The sequence below is a fragment of the Trichosurus vulpecula genome, chromosome 2 (genome assembly GCF_011100635.1).
Source record: "Trichosurus vulpecula isolate mTriVul1 chromosome 2, mTriVul1.pri, whole genome shotgun sequence".
NCBI lineage: Eukaryota > Metazoa > Chordata > Mammalia > Diprotodontia > Phalangeridae > Trichosurus > Trichosurus vulpecula.
This window is the reverse complement of record NC_050574.1, coordinates 264,163,584-264,181,220: the sequence shown is the minus strand read 5'-3', so window position 1 is coordinate 264,181,220 and position 17,637 is coordinate 264,163,584. Positions and strand designations below refer to the sequence as shown.

Sequence of the window (17,637 nt, the reverse complement as noted above, 5' to 3'; positions counted from 1 at the left end):
ATGTCTCTTGAACGGATGGTTGAAAGAAGCTAGCAGTTCTAAGAGATGGAAGTGAGGCACGAGTGTATTCCAGGAATAGGGGATATGGTGTGACTCCAATGCTGGAGTTCAGGAAAGAGGTTACAGTTGGACATTTACATTTAGGAACATGTGTAGAGATTATAATTTAACCCAGAAGATCAGATGAAGTTACAGGAGGAAGCTACAGGAGAAAGAGAGGAAAGAAAGTGAGGAGATCCCAAGATACAGACTTGAGGTATATCCATAGTTAGTAGGTAAGGTAGAAATGATGGACCAGAAAAGGGGTGGGGTGGAGGAGGGACAGATAGGAAAAGAATCAGAAGAGAAAAATGTCATGAAAACAAATGAGGAGAAAATATCTAGGGAGAAAGGGTCTTCAACAGTGTTGGACGATGCAGAATTTAAGAATGAGGACTGAGAAAAGACCATTGGACTGGGCAATTAACAAATAGACCACTTCTAACTTTAGAGAGAGACTGCAGTTGAATAATGAGGTTAGAAGATAGTTTGCAAGGGTCTGAGAAGTGAGTGAGAGAGAAAATATAGACATCTTTTTATAGGAATTTAGCTGTCAAGAGAGGAGAGTCAAGCATAAATCTTGAAGGCACAGGTAGATCAAATAAACTTTTTATGATTGGAAGAAAAGGGCATGTTTTTTTTGGGGGGGGGCATCAGGGATTGTGCCAGCAGATAAAGACTGATGATTAGCAAGAAGGGATAATCTTGCCAGAAGAAATAAGAGAGGACTGGATGAGATCAAGGGTACATGTAAAAAGCCTTGGCAAGGAGAAGGGCCACCTTTTCATCAGAGACTAGAATAAAGTAGGAATTAATGGGAGATGCTGTCAAGGGGTTTGGTGACTTAAAACAGTGGGATAAGTAACTTAGTAACTCTCTGCACCAATGAAATAATATATCTAAACCAGGTGTGGGGAGCCTGTGGCCTCAAGGCCACATGTGCCCACTCTAGGTCTTCAAGTGTGGCCCTTTGACTGAATGCAAACTTCATAGAACAAATCTCCTTAATAAAAAGATTTGTTCTGTGAGTTTGGATTCAGTCAAAGGGCTGCATTTGAGGACCTAGAGGGCCACATGTGGCCTCAAGGTTGCAGGTCACCCCGCCTCCCTGCCCCCCAGTCTAAACTGTCCCTTACTTCCCCCAAAACTACTTCCATGAAAAAGGCAAGTACATTCAAAGATGAGTTTCTCTTAAGATAATTATTTCAAATGAAGTAATAGGCGCTGCCTTCCTAGTCATAAACACTTCATGAACTCTAAAATGAAAGTGAATTCAACAGAAAATCCCTTTAAGAGAAAAAAGAACTCAGCTAACTACTTTTTTTCTCATATTGGTCTAACATCTGGTCACATACACTGTACGGAAAAGATGGAATGATGACACAGAGAGAGGGCAAAGACATGGCTGCCATTAAATGAATGAAAGGGATGTGATTAACACTTTCCACAGAAAGGTGGAAACAGAGACTGACCAAGGAGACTGAGGCCTCCTGATTTAGGCCTCTGCAGTTATTCCTGACCTGCATAAAATTCTTTTCAAGGCTCTTTTTACTTCCTTGTTTCTCAGAGAATAGATTAAGGAGTTCAGCATAGGTGAGACGATATTATTTAAAATTTGAACCACAGCACCAAGCAAAGGGTTGGGTGTAGACTGAAAATAGATGATGATAATTGGTCCATAGGCACACATGATGGCAGTGAGATGGGCACTGCAGGTAGAAAAAGCTTTGCTTCTGCCTTCAGCCGAACGAATTCTGAAAATGGCTATTCCAATGCGGGTATAGGAGACAATGATAGTGAAAAATAATGTTAAAGCCAAAAGGCCAACGTTGGTGAAACCCACCCTCTGCGCCAGTGAGCTGTCGGCACAGGCCAAAGGTAGGACGACAGGAATGTCGCATAAATAATAGTCTACTTCATTGGGGCCACAGTAAGGCAACTGGAAGGTGAGTGATGTCAGTATAGTGGCATGGATACAACCTATCAATGAGGTACATGTGGCTAGAACCACACAAAGTCTGGGGCTCATAATGACTGTGTAGCGCAGTGGATGACAGATGGCAACAAAACGGTCATAGGACATCACAGAGTATAGAATGCCCTCAGTGCACCCCAAAAAATGATGGAAGAAGAGCTGAGAGGCACATCCCCTATATGAGATGACTCGGGTATTTCCAGAGAGAAAGACCAGCATTTTAGGAGAACTCACTGAAGGAAAAAATATGTCGAAAGTAGATAAAAGTCCCAAGAAGAAATACATGGGTGTGTGAAGGTGAGAGGAAGAGATGATGGCCAAGAGGATGAGGAAGTTCCCCAGCAGGGTGAAGATGTAGATGAATAAGAAGATGACAAAGAGCATAGTCTCCAGTCCTTCTGTATGAGGGATTCCCAGGAGGATAAACTCAGTTACCTCTGTGTAGTTCTTTATGTTCATAGGAGAGTCAGCCCTGGGGAAAGACAGAATAAAACAGATGCTAAGTACAGATATCAAACACAAAGGGTGAGTTGATATAAATTCATGTTTGATCACTAATTTATGTTTTTTATTGAAAACTTTTCAGTACAACTGGGAATATTATCACACACACACTGGATTGCAAGTAAAATAGAACTCTGAGATGTATAAAATTATGGCATCTCAGAGAAATGAATGGAATGGAATGACTGCTATTAACCAAAGGAACACTATTCAGTAGACACCTGAAACTGGCAAAGAAAAGAATGTTCATCATAAAAAATGAAAAAAGCCAAAAAGAAACATCACAATGAACCCACTTGGGGCCTTGCTCTTATTTTATGCTGGTTTTCTTTACCATCCCTATGAATGAGAAGGTCATCAATCCTGGCCACCTGCTTAGAAATTAAAAGGTCACAGGTATTAGAGCAACTTTGACAGTGACTATGTGAACAACACAGCCAAGGCATAGGACAAGGTGGGGACCTCAGTTGTTGAGAATATGCTGCCGCTAAGTGGAAAATCACTTCCAAATCTTGACATAAAAGTAATCCTCACAGGGGTATGAAAATGCTCCTCCTTCATCAAGTAGTAATTCTGGAAATTTAAGTCCAAACATGTAGTTGGAAGATTAATCCTGGAAATCAAATTTTCAAAAATTCCCAGTAAACTCTGCTTCAAGTATTGACTCCTCTGTCATAATATTGTGAATAATGGTCATGACAATTGACTTATATGGGATTTAAAAGTTTGTAAAACACTTTCTGTGCATTATCTCATTGGGCCTCTCAACGACACTATTAGGTAGGTACCATAGGTATTATTATGCCTATTTACAGTTATTATGCCTCGTGTAGAAATTATGCCTATTGACAGATAAGAAAACATAGTCTCAAAGAGGATAAATGATTTGCTGATAGTTGCAGAGATTGTGTATCAGAGACAAGATTTGGATCCAGGGCATCATAACCATAAGACAAGGAGTCTACCCGGTCTGTCACTGGCTTTTCCAAGATCAACAAAGATTTTCTCATAGACGTTCAGGTGATTCCTTAACAAGGTACAGTAAGAGTTTTTGAGTCTCCACATTTTGTGTCTGTATAGCTAGGTAAAAACTGTTGAATTCTCCAGGCTCAAGGAGCACAGCCAATCATCCCCAGGGCCTGATAGTCCAGTATACTTTTTTTCCTTGTATTTCCTGTTCTGGAGATTTTTATCCTAGTCTTGGGAGTCATTTAACAGCCCCACTCAACCTATGGCACCCCATTCTGTTTCCTCCATGAAAAGCAGTGATAGATCAAAATTGGATGAACTTACATGTCCAAGAATGAACACGGTTGACTGGGAATGAGAAATATTTCTTCCTTTTGTCAAGTCTCTCATGAAGGGAAGATGGGAATTTTTCCATCCATGCCTTCTATTTTAGGTGCCATGAGGTAGGTACAGTGTATGTAGCTGGCAACCCTGGATGCTTTTTGTTATTAAACCAAATTACCCAAATTAGACAGCACAGAACTGACTTTTCCTATCCACTGCAGTGATTCTTTCCCAGACTTCAGTAGCACCAAGACTTGGGGTGGAGGGTGGAAGAGGTCTTTGTAATTGGCCTTGGTTTCCCCTTGGGATCTCATCTCTAGATACACCACAAACTCAATAAATCTCTTGAGCTGAGGGGAATAATTAGATCTTGGATGTTTTGAGACTTCAGAAAAGGGACAACACTTTGGTGGAGTAGAATCTCATGATATTTTTCCAGAGTGTCACTGGCTCACAAATGCTTCTCTAAGTATGTTGCTTTCCCTACCCCACCCCCAAATTGTTACCAATCATAGATACAATGTAAAAAATTCAAAGGGCTCTGATATGTCCAAGTTAGAACAGGAGTGAGCCTTAGAAAGGAGTGACCTCATACTCAATTTGGAAATTCCAGATCTGTGCTATGATTGTAAGCCATGGTACCTTCTCACTTAATGAATATTCACTTTGTTAATAATACCTTCCTCTCAATAACATTGTAGATCCATAGTGCAATTATTTGAGTAATGCCAAAGGTAGGAATGAAATTATATTTCTTCTGGTTAGGCAAAGTCTTTATGTCAGAACTCACAAATCCAAACATAAAGAATGCATTATTATACTTTCAATAAGCAGAATAATACTTCTGAACTGTCATAATTTGTGGCCTCCATAATGCCTCTTTAGCTTTCTGGATGCTGAGCTCTGATTCCCCTCCCCCAAAGGAATCTATGAAGGCCAGAGCGCCTATTCCTCTTCAATCCTTAGTTCCATTCTTCCTTCCCAAAAGTTATGAGGCCTTGGACCCCCCTACCCCCCTGCTCCCCTCCCTGACTGATTCCACCAAATGGTTCTTCATACTACTTCATTGAAGAAGGAGTCACCAGTTAATATACTTTTGGTAATGTGGAGAAAGATCAGCCCTTGCCATTAGTATTGGTAATCCCTTTCATCCACTCTTTCTGATCTCCCTATAGTAGCACCACATGTCTTTAACATTCAAGATTTATAAAGCTTCAATAACAGATGCTGGTAGGTTCTAAGGGAGGAATTGGGAAGAGCCTTATTCCACCCAGATGCTACCAAGATCTCTTCCCCCCAACCTCCCTGTCAATGTTTCCTTCTATTTCTCTACCTCCCCATTGATCTTCAAACCTTCATTATTCCTATTATTCCATTATTCCCTGTGGATGGGAATTTGGAACGCACATTCCTCTCTAACTTTTAGGCACATTTCCCCCTTCCCAAAGGTTGTGGGATCTTGGAGTCCTCTAGCTTTCTGTTACCCCCAAATTACTCTATAGCTTTGATGAGTTGCCACCAACAATGTTTCTGGTAATGTGGAGGACCACTGGACCTTGGCATCTGCACTGATGATATACTCTTAAAACTACTAGATATTTCAAACTGCCTTGCTGATATACCTTTAGGACCCATGATATGATCTATAGCTTACCCCTACTATATGGGTTTTCTTCTCCAAATAGAATGAGAACTACTTGGGCAGAAAGAAAATCTCTGTTTTTAATTTCTTTTTTTAAAAAAGTGTTTCTTTGCTGGACCTGGGTCAAATTATATGCACATCCAACTTTAATGTACATTGTTGAATTTGATTTTGAAGTGTTTTTACACACAATAAAATTGGCATTCAACAGTTACACTAAGGTGAAAAAACTCTTAGTTTATTAATAAACTGCTGCTGTATTTTGTCCTATGTAAAAAAATAACAAACTTTTTACTCTAAACATGAGAACCTGAAACAAATTTTAAATTAATGGTATAAAACTTGTTACTTGTAGTTTTCCCTCTTCCAAAGAGGAAAAAGTACCAGTAACTAATATACATTAATCACAACACAATCCTTGATCAGTCCATCATTATAAACAGATGCTTCAATTTTCAACCCATCATCAGAGACCCAGAAAAAGTCACTTTTCATACAAAACAAAATTCACATATACCAAAATGAAAGACAAGGAGAGAAAAATAAAAAGAATCCTAATAATTGAGAATTATGCTCAGTCCTCTTTAGCTAGACAGTGGTCCAAAATTCCATTGTTTCTGATCAATTAAATGGTGGCTGTATAACAATACAATAACATCCAAGAGTGAACTTTAACCCTTTGGCATCAGGAATCCAGATTTTTCCCAACTTAGATTAACATACACATTTTAAGTGCCAGCACAGGGGTGAGGGAGAGAGCTAGACATGCCAGCTAAAAATGACTAATTAAATACCATTTGCTGAAAACAGCCTCCAGCCTTGGCTTGACACATCAGAAGTGTCAGGCAGAAACCAAAACAGATTGGTTAGCCCCTTGTTCTTTACTCTAACACAGATGACTGAGTCCTGGGGTCTAACCTAAAGAACATCTCCATTTTCTTTAGGGGACAATATAGTTTGCGGGCTTCTCAAATAAAAACTAGACTAAATGAAATACAAGTAACCAGTTATAATAGAGTGTGTCACAAGATCAAATGGTTTAATTTATCACTAGTGAAACAGATTTTAATGATTTAATCTGTTGTACCTTAGAACTTCACAGAACTGATTTTTTTTTACTGCAGGTTTAGAGATCCAAAGACATGGACAATCATTTTTAGTAAAAGACTATATTTGCCTCAGCACTGTGTTATGAAGAAACTGTATTTCATTATGAAAACCAAATTAAAACAGGACAAACAAATGTGATTAGATCACACATATAGTGTTGGAGCTCTGGAATGCCCTGTATCTTGGAGGCAGATTTCAAATAAGTTATGCCAATTAAGTGTCAAAGCTGTCAGGACAGCCAGGTGTGTTTTCAAAACCTATTTGTGAGGAAGAAAGAGCAGGAATGAGAGCATAGTTCAGAAAACAAAAAAAAGGTTAAAAAATACATGATATCATTGTGACCTAGATGTTTGATAAACATTGAACTGGGAGTTCAGGACCATCAGGAAAAAGCCTTCTCAGACAACCCTCTGGACTTCAAAAAATCTCTTCAGGTAGTAGATCTGTCCCAATGCCACAGCAACTAATATGAGAGCTTCAAAAAGGACCAGAGGAACACTCTGCTATTAATGTTGTCGTTAATTGCTCTGCGTATTCTCTCCTGGACTTCCATGTATTCCTGTTCATGCTTTACAGCAATCATCACCATGGAGAGCTCATTAATCATCTTTTCCAGCTTATTCTATTGAGTGTCTGTTTCTATGTCTTGGCTCTTTGGAGCTTCTCTAGTGTTAATAGTGAACATCACTATCTTGGAAGTCGTGGTGGACATTCTGTTGCTAAAATAAAACTTGTAAGTTCCATCCATGTCTGCTGCAAAATTATTTTTCCCTCTGGACTCTGTCTCCTTTAAAAATTTCTTTATTATCAAGTCCTGTAATCTCCACATCAATGTCCAGGAAGCCACCCTTTGGTATGTGGTATAGAAGGGAGTATAGGCAATGGGTTATAAAACTCTATCTTGCCCTACAGGAAAATATAAAGGAAGAGGATAAGAGAAGGGGGAGTGATAGAAGGGAGGACAGATTGGGGGAAGGGGTAATCAGGATGCATGCTGTCTTGGGTTGGGAAAAGGGGAGAGATGGAGAGAAAATTTGGAACTCAAAATCTTGTAAAAGTGAATGTTGAAAAAGGAAAATAAAATTAATTTTTTAAAAAAGTCAGACATGACAACAACAACAACAACAACAAATAAAAGACCATGGAGAAATAGACTAAAAGAGCTAAATAATTTGAAAAATATTAGTTGCTCATGGGTAGGCTAAGTTAACATAATAAAAATGATAATTCTACCTATATTAATTTACTTATTCAGTGTCATACTAATCAAACTACCAAAAATTATTTTATAGAGCTAGCAAAATAATAAAATTCATGTGGAAGAACAAAAGGTCAAGAATATCAATGAATTAATGGAAAAAGATGCAAAGGAAGGTGGTCTAGTCATACCAGATGTACAATTATATTATAAATCAATGATCATCAAAACCATTTGGTACTGGCCAAGAAATAGAGTGGCAGATCAGTGGAATAGGTTAGAGACACAAGACATAGTAGTTAATGACTACATGAACCTATTGTTTGAAAAATCCAAAGACTCTAGCTTATGGGATAAGAACTCCTTATTTAACAAAAACTCCTGGGAAAACTGCAAAATGGTATGACAGAAACTAGGCATAGACCAACATCTTACACCATATACTGTGTGAAAGGAGCCCAATGGCATTAACAACCTCTTCTTCAATTGGAGCTTCAGCTAGGGAGGGATTGACTTCACTTTGAGGTGAATGGTCAATGGCCTCAGCATTGATTGATGATAGTCTGTTACAAAGACTATGGAAGTGTTCAGCCTATCTCTCTAGATCATATTCTTATCATTAATCAATGTGGCTCTATCAGTGCTGACTAGTTAAGATATACCACAGGTCTTTGGTCCATAAATAGCCCTCAGGGCATCATAAAAGTGTTTTGGATTATTACTATCAGCATAAAACTGAATTTCATCTACCTTCTTACTGAGCCAAGAATCCTGCATCTCTCTAAGCTTTGCTTATACTTTACTTTTGATTGAATTACGTTCTGCCTTCTTAGAGATGGATGAACTATCCTGCTGGTAAACCCTATGGAGTTCTCATTTTTCATTTAGCAGCTTCTGAATTTCCCCATCATCTTCATCAAAGCAACCTTGGTGTTTGTGAGTGTTCTGACCCAGATGAGCAAATGCAGTGCTATATACCAAATCTCTGAAAGTTGTCCACTCCTTTTCTGCTCTAATGTTGCCGACTGTGTGTTTGCTCAACTTTCCCTTTGAGTAAGTAACAAACTGTTCCCACTCAAAGAAGAGTTCTAATTTGTTGACCTTAATTCTTCTGGTAGTCATTTTGCCTTGGGGGCACCACTTTTGTTGAGTGGGACTATGTAGCTTAGAAAAGATAAGTCTATGATCAGTCCAGCACTGTGGACTTTCAATAAGGATAAACACAGCATCAAGGTCAGCTACCACACTGATGGTAAATTCTTCAACTTGAAAAGGCTACGAGCCAAGACCAAAGTGGAGGGAGTGTTGGTGCATGATTTTCTGTTTACAGCTGATTATGCACTCAATGCAGCCTCTGAAGCTGAGACGTAACAAAGTATGGATCAATTCTCTGCTGTTTTTCCTAATTTTGGCCTAACAATTAACACCAAGAAAACACAGGTGCTCCATCAACCACCACCACACCATCCATACATAGAACCATCAGTTACAGCAAATGGAAAAGCTGTAGTGGGTAGTGCACTTTCCAGGGATATACACAGTGAAACCAGCACCACGCCAGGAAACTGAATTACTTCTATTTGAATTGTCTTAGGAAGATTCTGAAGATCACCTAGCAGGACAAGGTACTAGACACTGAGGTCCTTTCTTGAACTAAACTGCCAAGCATTCAAACTCTGCTTCAGGGAGCACAAGTTTGATGGGCTGGCCACATTGTTCGAATGCAAAACATATACTTGCCCAAAGACTGTTTTATGGAGATCCCACACAGGGCAAGCCTTCACATGGTGGTCAGAAGAAGTGATACAAGGACACTCTCAAGGTCTCTCTCAAGAACTTTGGAATTGATTGTGTGACATAGGAGACACCAACACAGGACTGCTTAGTGTGTAGTGCCCTCGTCAGAGAAGGTGCTGTGCTCTATGAGCAAAGCAGAATTGAAAGAGCTCAAAGGAAATGCAGAATGCACAAATTTAGAGCATCCACCCCAAATATTCATGTGGATTATTTGTGCCCAGCCTGTGGTAGAGCATTCTGAACTGATATTGGTCTGATCAGCCACAGTCGGACACATTGAAACTTGACTCTAGCATAGTGATGTCATTTTGGTCCTCTTTGAGAATGAAGGACAACAACCAACAAATACCATATACCAAGATAAGATCAACGTGGGTACATGATTTAGACAAAAAGGGGGATACTATAAGCAAATTAGAAGAGCAAGGAATAATTTACCTGTCAGATCTATTGAGAAAGGAAGAATTTGTGACCAAACAAGAGATAGAGAACATTATGAATTACAAAATGGGTATTTTTATTACATTAAATTAAAGTTTTTTTTTCACAAAACCAATGTAACCAAGATTAGAAGGAAAGCAGAAAGTTAGGAAACAATTTTTACTGCCCTAAAATAAATAGGGAACTGAGTCAAATTTATAAGAATATAAGTCACTCCCCAATTGATAAATGGTCAAAAGATTTGAACAAGGCAATTTTAGATGAAGAAATTAAGGCTCTCTATAGTCATACGGAAAATGCTCCAAATAACTATTAATTCAACTTAAAACAACTCTGAGGTACCACCTCACACCTATCATATTGACTAATATAACAAAAAAAGAAAATGATAAGTGTTGGAGGTGTGTGAAAATTGGGATACTAGTGCATTGTTGGTGGAATAGTGAACTGATTCAACCATTCTGGAAAGCAATCTGGAAATATGCTCAAAAGACTATAAAACTGTGTAGCCTTTTGATCCAGTAATACCACTACTAACCTTGTATCCCAAACAGATGATAAAAAATGAAAATGAATACACATATACAAAAATATTTATAGCAGCTCTTTTTTGTGGTGGCCAAGAATTGGAAATTGAGGGGATTCCCATCAATTGGGGAATGTCTGAACAAGCTGTGGTGTATGAATGTAATGGAACAAATACAATTGTGCTTTAAGAAATGATGAACAGTTGAATTTCAGGAAAAATCTGGACTTACTTGAACGGATGCTGAGTGAAACAAGTGGAACCAAGAGAACATTGTACACAGTAACAACAACATTGTGCAATGATCAACTTATATAGACTTAGCTCTTCTCAGAAAACAATGAAAGATTCCAAAAGATTCATGATGGAAAATGCTATCCAAATCTAGAGAAAGAACTATGGAGTCTGAATGCAGATCGAACACACTATTTTTTCTCTTTTTTGTAATTGTTATATTCATATGGTTTTCCCTTTTGTTGTGATTCTTCTTTCACAACATGACTAATCTAAAAATATGCTCACAATGATTGTACATGTATAAACTATATGAGATTGCTTGCAGTCTTGGGCAAGGGGAAGGGGAAGGAGGAAGGGAGAAAAAACTTTGGAACTCAAAATCTTATAAAAATGAGTGTTGAAAACAATCTTTACATGTGATTGGGAAAAAAAATAAAATGCTATTAAGTGAGGAAAACAAATTTAGCTAAAACCTATTAGATGCTACTTCTGCCTTTTATTTTATCTCTGTATCTTTCTGTTCCAAGTATGTTTCTTATAAATACTGTATAATTTTATTATGGTTTTAAATTCATTCTGCTGTCCTCTTCCATTTTATGGGTGAGTTTATACCATTGACTTTTTTGTGATTGTTATTTTTGTCTTTCCTCTCATTCTCTTCCATTATCTTCTGCTTTTCCCTATAACTTTTTTCTATCTCCTCTTTATGTTATTGTTTTATTTCTGACTAATTCCTCCCTTAATCTCCCATTTCTTTATTCTACCCTCCTTTCCCTCTTGTTTCACTCTTAGGTGAAACTTTACCCAACTGTTTGGGTGGGTGTATTTTTCCCTCCTTTATCCTGTTTGGAGGAGACTAAGGTTCAAGCGTCTTCTCCTTGTATACTCCATTTATGTAAGATGATTTTCCCCATTCTTCTTTTCCCTTTCACCCTCCCAGTGTGTTCTTCCCTTCTATTTTCATTTTTTCTTTTAAAATCATAAAAAAGCAGAATTACTCCCAGTCTCTCTTTTAGATTCTCTCTTGACAGATATTAGACATTTCTTGATGATGATGGAGTACTGTAGGAATACATGTATCTTCTCCCCATATAAGAATGTAAACAGTTTAAACATTTTTAGTCACTTATGACTGCATATTTGTGTTTACTTTTTTTTGCTTCTCTTGATGCATGTGTTTCTATGTCAACACTTCTAAACAATTCTTGTCTCTTCATCAGAAAACATTAGAAATCCTCATTTAATTAAAGGCCTATTTTTTCCCTATAACTCATGACTATTATTTTATTTCTCAAATCCAAAATATCAAGATTTTGCATCCTACTTACAATCTCTTTTTACCACCTTTCCTACTATCTCACTTATCCTACACCTGCTCTTTGCTCTTCCTATGACCTTCAGTATGTCAATTCATTTAGGTCATTTTCAATCATCCCTGTTCTAGCTTCAGTTTTTTCCCTTCACAATTATTGTGTACCAGTTGATCAGTTGAACAATGTACTAGTTTCTCTTCAATCCTTTACCCACTTGTCCTTCTGCTTCTCCTACCCACCTAATCCTTAACCCCAAATCACTTTCGTGATCTACCTTCTCTTCATAAGTACTGCAAAGCAAGATGACAAAGTATCCCTTGAAATGGTCACAAAATATTAGAATTAGAAGTTTTAATCCATATTATAATTGAACAAATCCTCTCCATATTCAACATGTTAAGTGGTTTCTTATTGAGTATGCATGTATCACAAAATCAATTGTTTACCTTTTTATTTGTCTCTTCCAGTATGTGAGGGCTTTTATCTATTTAACTTTCATTTATTGGATGAATATCAATCACCATGTAGGTATCATTTCTCCAGACATTGGATAAGGATCTCATGGTTAGACTGTCATCATTTAAAGTAATGTTTATAGAATGAATACTTGCCTCCTGTGTTTCTTTTTTCTGTCTCCATCACTGTAGGAACACAGAACTAAGGGCCACCTTAAATGAAAACCCATGGGACAAATATATAGAATCGATAATTTGAAATGACACTCAAAATAATGAAATTCAATATTTATACAATGTGAACATCACAGACTTGGTCAAAGATCAACTGTTCTAAAGGGTCAGTGAGAAGGAGATGCTCATGTGGTTTAATGTTTAGATTGGTTAGGTTCAAAGGCTTTATCAACTCTCTTCTGCTTAGCCTAGGAAAATCTCATGAAGGAGGTGAGATTTGAAAAATCTATTGTTAAAGGGAGGAAAATACAGAAAGACAAATGAAATAGAGAATGAATCCTACAAGACTGGCATTTAGCAGATGACATGCAAATGCTCTAAAGTGGAAGCAGTGCTAGATTTGGAGTCAGAAGTCCAGAGTTCAGTTCCAGGGTCTTTACTACTTGTTTGGCTTTGGGTCACTTAGCCTTTCTGGACCTCAGTTTCCCCATCTGTGGAATAAGGGTTGAATTGAATTGGATGATCTATAACATTTCTTCTACTTCCAAGTTTATGATCACATGTTTCTATGAAGCACAGTATGAATATTCAGATATACTCTTCTCTCTCTCTCTCTCTCTCTCTCTCTCTCTCTCTCTCCATATATATATATATATATATATATATATATATATATATATATACACATATATAATCCATATCTATATCTATGACACGGTAGATATTAATACAACTACAAGCATTGCTATTATTATAATAGTGGTGGTATTGTCACTCTATCTATAAAAAAGGATGAGGATAAGATGGGACCAAACCTGTGATAAAATTGGTAGAGGATACTCACAATGAGGAAATTCCCACTAACAATTCAAGTTGAAAACTTCTCTCCAATTCTGTATTAGAGAATTATCTATCTTAAAGAACTTTCTTTTGGTAGAGATTGAGTGACTTGCTAAGGCTCACACTTCAAGTATACTCTAGTCGCAAATTTTGAACACTGATTTTTTTCCTGACTCTGAGACTGGTTCTCTAATCAGTATGCTATGCTGCCTAAAAAGAATAAGGAATAAAAAATGATTAAGGTAACATCGACAAACTTGATTTGAGAAGAGCACAGAACAAATGATTTTTGCCTGATCCCCATTCCCTCCCCAAGCCAAAGCCAAATGTGACATCTGCTGCTGAAAGCATGAAAACCCCCACACCTTTTTTTTACCTAATTAAAAGGAGATATTTTTCCATTTTAGTGGTCAAAAAATCTATTTCCCCTTCACCATAAAATAACTCTTCTTTTACAGATTTGAATATATTCACAGTACTTCTCAACATTTACCTTTTCATACTCCCCCCTCAAACTTTCATTCTACATCACAAGTTGAAAACCTTAATTTATTTTTGTTTTCATCTTTCTCCACAGTAGACCATATCTTAACAGTCATACAATGAATAGAAAGATGCAGAAACTATGAGCTGCTGCTTGGTTAGTTTCTCATTTATTACAAATAGACTCAGTGGAGCAGGAATTCTTAAGCATTTTTGTGTGTCATGGGCCACTCCTGCAAATTGGAGCAGCCTGAGTACCCGATCTCAGAATATTATTTTTGAAAAGTTAAAATAAGTGCTAAATTTCCATTAGAATTTAGTTTAAAAAAATTTCCAGTCATGTACACATAAATCTTGAACTGTACCCATAGATTAAGAAGTAAAGGAAACATATGCTTAATGACAAGATGTCTCTCATGCACCTATAAAGATCAAAAAGTTCCTTTCATATTTTTCATAATGAAGATAACTTTATTCATAGGTACTCCAATTATCAATATCAAGAGAGCCAAAAACCAGGAAGGTTTATGTTTGGAGAAAGTCGCTGCTAGCATCATGGAGTATGTCCTCTGCAAATAGGTAATGCAAGAGAAATTCCCTATAACTGATGAAATTCTCCAGAAGCAACTATTTAGAGATGTGCTGATGTGTCAATGTATGGAACACTCTAGAACCTTTGCAATGAAACCCACTGCTACTCAAAAGAGATCATGCTAGAAATATGTACAGGAAATATCAGGTAGATAAAATTAATACTGTTCAGATCACAGTGTATGGTTGGATGGGCAGTTCATTAAGAAAGGTGATCTCTCTCTCTCTCTCTTTCTCTCTCTCTCTCTCTCTCTCTCTCTTTCTCTCTCTCTCTCTTTCTCCCTCCCTACCTACTTACCTATCTATCTAAATCTCCTAGAAATACACACAGGAAATGTTGAGAGACTAAAAATTAATGCTGTTCAGATCATAGTGTGTGGAAATGGGCAGTTCATTAAGTAAGGTGATCTAGCTATACCTATGTCCATCTTCTTACAGATGGATAGATATAGATATGTATCTTTTACATGCACTACATCTCAGTGATGAGCTAGGCCTAGAATTCAATATAAAGAAATTGGATTGGATTACTTTGGGGAAACTTCATAGTATTTTTAATAATACCAAGTATTATAGGCCATTCCCCTCTCCTTTCTTCCTCTCTCCCCCCAAACACATACATACTCACTAATTCTGGGTCCACTGGTTTTTCTTCACATGATCTCTTTTTTAGGTTGCTCATAACATTCTGATTCAAATAACTGATTCAACTCCAAATCTAGTCATTAGGATAGGATAGAAAGTGAACTAGTGATTTCATTGGTGTGGATAGTTCCTGGATTCTATTTCTGCTAATGCAGATTGAGATCTCCAAAATTTATAGTCACCTAAAGCACTGAGAAGCTAAGGAATTTACCCAGGATAATATAGTTAGCATATGTCAGATACGGGACCTAATTCAAGTCTTCCTGTCTCTCAGACCAACTCTCTTTTCACTACACCATGCTGCTGATAATGGCAGTGATCATTCATCAATATTACCCAAATGGAACCACTTCATGGAAGGTACTAGGATCAGAGCCTATGTCATATCTCTCCAACAGCTGCATAGACACGTCCTTTCAGGGTCTTCCCTGACCCTCATGCGTATATGCAGCTATTTTCATCATAGGGGATCATTGCCTACTTGGATGTTTAAATTATTCTAGTGAACTTCCAGGAAGAGACATATAATCAAATGAAATACCAACAGGAAGTGGTTGCTCAGCAGGATCTTACTGCAGTAACTCCATATGTGCTCCCTCCATATGCACATTCCTTCAGCTTTCTTAATCTCTCCATTCTATACATTTTCTATAACACACTCATGAGTAAGATTTTGCTCTCATGTTAAGTAACAATGCCAAGCTAAGGCAAAAAAGAAATACTTTCCATATTGATACCCTTAAATAGGGCCAGGAATCTGCAGGAATAACCGATAGTTGCAAGAAGTTGCATGTTTGGTTCATCTTCCTTGACCGTTCTATGCTTTTTAATTCAAACATGACCAGGGTCTTTACCCATGTTGCTGCCATTAACAAGATCTATCTTATTAGGTTTACATTATTATCCTACCAGTTTTTCTGTATTACTACAAAGCTCAAAACCCTGTGATTTTTGATGAAATGAAATTGCAGATAGATGACTGAAAAGAAAAAAAAGATTCATGAGTGTAAGTAGGCTTTAGCATGTTACCAATAATGTCATGAGTGTGAAAAATGAAGAAAAATAAATCCTCGGGCACATGAACAATTGGAAACATAGGTGGAATGGTCATATAGTTGAAGCAGAAGATAATAGAGCATAAAAAGATCTTAGATTTAGAATCAGAAATAGCCTGTCAGGCCATCAAGTCCAACTCCCCCCCCCCCATCTTATAGATAAGGAAATTGAGGCTGAGAGAGGTTAAATGACTTATTCAGAGTCACACAGGTTGTAAGTGTCTTGAGACAGCTAGGTGAGGGATAGAACATTGGATTCAGGAAGACCTGAGTTCAAATCTAGCCTCAGATACTTACTAGCTATGTGATATTTGCATGTCACTTAACCTTTGTTTGCTTCAATTTTCTCAACTTTGAAATTGGGATAATAATCATACCTAACTCCCAGGGTTGTTTTAAGGATCAAATGAGATGATGTTTGTAAAATGCTTAGCACAGGACTTGGCACATAGTAGGTGCTACATAAATGCTTGTTGTTAGGCAGGATAAGAACTCAGGATGTGACTGCAGGCTCTCAGCACAGTGTTTGATCCACTATGCCATCTAGCCAGACCAAATGTTATACTGGCATGCACAAAGTATTAAAACCCACAGATTAGGCTACTGGGTAAATACTTTAAGGAAGATTTTTGGAAGGATACAGATAAGAAATCATAGAAGATATTAAATTATGGGAGTAAAGTGTTCTATTCTGATTGGGGAAGTACCTGTACCAGTGTGATCATGAATTCATTAGAGTGAAAGTCCTCTGGATTCTTGCATAACATGTCCGTTTACCTTTACATCACTTTCATATAATGATGACTGTTAATGGAAGAACAAGCTGGCTGATGCTGTAGCCATAATTCCAATTTTAGCCACACCACAAAAATTTGTAGTCACCTAAAGCACTGTGAAGCTAAGGAATTTACCAGGATAATATAGTTAGCATATGTCAGATACAGGACCTAATTCAAGTCTTCCTGGCTCTCAGACCAACTCTCTTTCCACTACACCATGCTATACCTTAGTTAGATCTGTTGACAAAACGTTAATAAGAATGGGGTACTAGAAAGGGTGATAAATTAGGAGTCAGAGGACCTGGGTTCAATTCTCCTACTTAATTCATGTGTGATCTTGGGGAATTTGTGTCACTTTTCTTGGCTTACCTTTCTGATCTGTAAAATGAAAAGCCTTGGAATAAATGGCCTCTAAGGTCTCTTCTCTATCTAAACCTATGATCTTACAATTGTGACATCACGATAAAAAAGGATGGATGATGAATGAGATCTGGTTCTCAAGTTGACATAATTAAATTGAACAACATACATGAGACTGTA

The 17,637-nt window shown here is 37.5% G+C and overlaps 1 protein-coding gene and 1 pseudogene across 1 annotated transcript; both read right to left on the bottom strand.

Moving 5' to 3' along the window:
* Positions 1-1,534: 1,534 nt before the first annotated feature.
* On the bottom strand, positions 1,535-2,473 carry LOC118839662 (olfactory receptor 148-like). The gene has a single exon (XM_036747167.1). It carries the CDS (start codon positions 2,471-2,473, stop codon positions 1,535-1,537), a length of 939 nt encoding a protein of 312 aa, XP_036603062.1.
* Positions 2,474-6,961: 4,488 nt separating this feature from the next.
* LOC118836976 lies at positions 6,962-17,085 on the bottom strand (annotated as a pseudogene).
* Positions 17,086-17,637: the final 552 nt, after the last annotated feature.